Genomic DNA, 3,870 nt, shown 5'->3' on the forward strand with positions numbered 1-3,870 from the left:
CAGGGAATGTTCTCCTGAGGGCCACGTTGGGGGTTTGTTTTTTTTTTTTTTTTTTTCTTATAATCAGGTTAATAAATTATCATCTGTGCCTTCATCCCCCTGCTCTCTGCTTTGGTTCCTGTTGATGCCCAAACCCTCCCACACACAGCCCTCGCCTGAGCTTCGGGGGGAATGGTTTTTAGTGAGATGGCTACCAGCCCAGACGCTGGCTAGGAGCACGTTATGAACATTATTGCCTACAATAAGCAATTTTTCCCCTTAAAAAAAAAAAAATATTGCCCTCACACCTATTTAATAAGACTGGTGCATTTAAAGACTCTAAAGCACAGCACCTCCTTGCTGGGGATTTTTAGAAGGACCTACTGAGCGGGAATGCCCCTGATTTTATGGCTCCTTCAGCCCCTTTTCTAAACAATCCCCCCAAATTAAATCTCAGTTTACACTGGGCTCTGCTTGAATGCAAGCTCCTGTGGGGCCAGCACTGGTTTTCCCAAAGGACACCCCTGCAAACCGTGTCCCTCCTCCCCCCCCCAAAAGCTGTGTCCCCTACCAAACCACGCACCTGGTGAAGAGCAGGTCGGCTTCGTACTTCAGGTGCAAATTCAGGTGGGCGAAGTTGTCCTCCTTGGTGCTCTCCTTCTCCTCGCTGTCGCTGAAACAGCAGCGGGGCAAGCGGGGGGTGAGGTGGGAGCCGGCTCCCCTCTGGGGGTATTTTGGGGGTGGGGTATAAGGAAGCAGGTGGGGAAGGGCTGAACTTTTGCTTTTTTGGCCAAAGCGTAAGGAGAAGCAATTTTATTCTCTAACTTTTATTAGCCCAAGGCCATAAAAGTAGATCATCTGGGGAGAGGTTTCGCACTCAGCAGCCTTAAAGCCGTGCAGCGAATCCTCGTCTGCTCCAATAATTGATGAACATGAAAAAAAACAAACCCTAATGAGATGTCACTTGGCGGTCAGAAAACTTCACCCGTGCAGGGCAAGTGAGCAAGGAGAACTTTGCAAAGCTGTTTGGAAGTATTTTTCCGGGGAGTATTTGCAATTGTGAAGGTGGGTGAGACAGCAGCAGCGGCCCAGACCCCTTCTGCTCAGCTCAGAGCCTGGCAGCAGCCTCCACAGACACAGAAAAATTAAGGATATAAATATATAGGTAAGTAAAACCAGCCTGGCTTGTGAACACAGGGCTGCATGCTCTGTAATAACCCACAGCAATGCAGGTTTTTTTGTGGTTATTTCCCAAGCAAAGCCTCCAGCATCACCTACGGCTATGGGAGAAGGAAACCCGGCGCAAGCAGGCAAAGTCCCATCAAACACATGCAAGGGAGAAAGCAACCATTAACCTGTTGGCGATCAAGTAGATCTCCATGTTCTGAAGGAAAATCGACTTGCTGAATTCAAAATCCAGGCGAAAAGCTACCTGGGGAGGTTGGAAACAGATTGGAAAAAACATTAGGGAAAAAAAAACCAAACCAAACCAACCCGAGTGCCAGCCAGGAGCAGTGCGGGGGCTCTGAGGGTGAGAGCATCCCCTGATCCCACCGGGAGATGCTGTCGGGCTTTGGGCTGAGCCTCAGCTTTCCAGGGAGAGGAGAGGCCACGCCAGGGATTTGCAGGATTTGCTCTCAGCCCCGCACGCCGCGTTTTTTTGCTCTGAGATTGGAGAAGCCAGCAGCCCCCCTTTGGAAAAGAAATCCTCCCGGGGACCTGCAGCGAGAGGCCGCTCAGTCCCATCTGCGGCACGGGGTCGGCTGGCGGGGGAAGGCAGCCGGAGGGAGGCCAACAACAATAAAATGTGATAAATGTCACATCTGCAAGAGCTGTGGCAATGACCTCAAACTGTCTGGGACTGCACAGCTGAGTATAATATTAAAGCTCCTGCTGCTCTTGGGCCAAATTTCCATTTCCAGCTTGTCTTTGTTTTGGCAGGACCTGGACTACCTGATGCCACGCAGATGCATTCTCAGCCCCCGTAGGTCATGGGGAGCCGGGGCTGCTGTGCTCTCGTGTATGGCCACAGGCATCCGAGAGGGCTTTTTTGGGAGCTTTAAAGCCTAGCGGAGGTGCCTGGAGCTCATCCGTCATTATCAAGCTTCTGACACGGAAAGGCTTCAGACGGATACAGCGGTTGGAAAGATTTTTCTCTTTGGAACCTGCTTGTCTCGGAATGTTTTCCCACGGGGATGCAGGACAGGCAGGTGGGATTTCACAAGGTGACCGCAGAGAGTGGCCCCAGCGAGCGAGGTCCTGCTCTGCTCACAACATCTCCTCACTTTTCCTTCCCTACCTTAATGCTGCACGTAACATCTGCGAAGGGTTTCGTGGCACAAAGACTGATGCTCGCTGGGCCTGGGCTTACCCCAAGTGCTGGGAACCGCTGCAAGCTGCGGTTTGGAGGACACCACCAGCCCAAGGGGGCTTGGGCAGGCTCAGAGGAGGGTCCAGATGGGGCCTGGGTGTTCAGAGCAAGGAAAACCTCTCGGGCAGGGAAGGGTGCCTCATCCTGCAAGGAAGGAGCTCGGGGAAGCTACCATCAGTGGTTTGAAGCCAACATTAAATTGCTCCAAAGAACTGCAGTCAAATTCTTTGACTCCAAGGAGCTGGGTTTGATTTTGGTGCTCTCCTAGCATCATCCTAACCATCCTGGCTCCCCTAACACACCTTTCAAACACCAGCAACGGACAGAGAAAGGGAAGAAACCAAACATTTATCTTTAAAAATCCCATTCAAAGCCACCCAGCCTGAAGATGGATGGATGCAGCCCCGCAGCCGTGCCGGGGGCAGAGGGCTCCCGTCCCATGGGCGAAGCCTCCTCTGCGCAGGAGGGAATAGCTTTACCTTGGCCTTGGCTCGGAAAAACGGGTAGCTCACATTGCACACTTTCTTGGTGGGGTGCTTGTCTTCAGTCACGCAGTCGATGTTGATGTCTGAGTCGTCCTAAAACGGGAGGCGACGTGCCCATGACACTGGGCACGAGCCCCGTGACCCGGCGCTTTGGGAAAGCGGCAAACACACCCACGTGGCTCAAAACAGGCTTTAACTTTTGGAAAAAGCAAGCAACCAACCAACCCACCCAACCCCCCTGCTTGCTGCAGGTTGGGAACCCTTCCCATGCAGCTGAATTTCTAGGGCCATTCCTGGAGAGAAGCATTTCTAGCAAGTGGCTTCCAGCTTTCTGATTTAAATCCTCTTTAGAAATTTCACTACAGCAGTGAATGAACAAACCTGATTATCCTTGGCGCTATAATTGGGAAGAAAAGTATTTGTCTGTGATGAGGAGTCACAGGGAAGCATCAAGAGATACCATGAGCTGTTATCCTGCATGGCCACCGGCTAAGTAGCAGCATTTAATGTCCTCGTCTCCACAAGTACATTCCTGCCTCTTGAACACCTTCCAGCTCACCAGCCAGGCTGGAGAAGCTCCTGCCCATTGCAGAGCCCAAGCAGAGGCTGGGGTGGGATGGGACACCGACCCTGCTCTGCCTCCTCCGCTGCCGAGCTGTAGCAACCCTACAGGAGGCTGTAGCCTGGTTGTATGCAGGTGTTCATCCCCACCATGAGATGATGAGCTATTCCAGTCTTTGGCCCTGTGTTAGAGCCCTCCAGGGTCTCAGTTCAAGGTGCTGCCACCAGACAATTCCTATCCAGGAGCTGAAACATCCCAGCCACAGGGATAAATGCCTTGACAGCCACGGGCAACAGCCCAGAGCTTTCTCCCACTCCTCTGCTGAGATTATGGACTTTCTGGGGCCACAGATACTTTTTATTTGGGTCTCTGTGCAGCCTCTGACACAAGCATCCATCCCCTCCCGTTGGCAATTTGCTTATTTATAAGGAGCGGCAGCCAGGAACCCGTTAGCAGCGATGCTGCTACAACAA

The 3,870-nt window shown here is 52.2% G+C and overlaps 1 protein-coding gene across 1 annotated transcript in view; it reads right to left on the reverse strand.

Moving 5' to 3' along the window:
• ITGA11 (integrin subunit alpha 11) overlaps nt 1-3,870 on the reverse strand; it is a 54,488-nt gene that overhangs the window by 4,567 nt on the left and 46,051 nt on the right. The window contains exons 22-24 of the mRNA XM_035896643.1: nt 2,830-2,928; nt 1,335-1,411; nt 563-652 (exon numbers count right to left, since the gene is read on the reverse strand). Coding sequence (XP_035752536.1) covers nt 563-652; nt 1,335-1,411; nt 2,830-2,928 — 266 coding nt within the window. The remainder of the gene's footprint in view (nt 1-562; nt 653-1,334; nt 1,412-2,829; nt 2,929-3,870) is intronic.

This window comes from Egretta garzetta, unplaced genomic scaffold (genome assembly GCF_000687185.1).
Source record: "Egretta garzetta isolate BGI_Z169 unplaced genomic scaffold, ASM68718v1 scaffold276, whole genome shotgun sequence".
Lineage (NCBI taxonomy): Eukaryota > Metazoa > Chordata > Aves > Pelecaniformes > Ardeidae > Egretta > Egretta garzetta.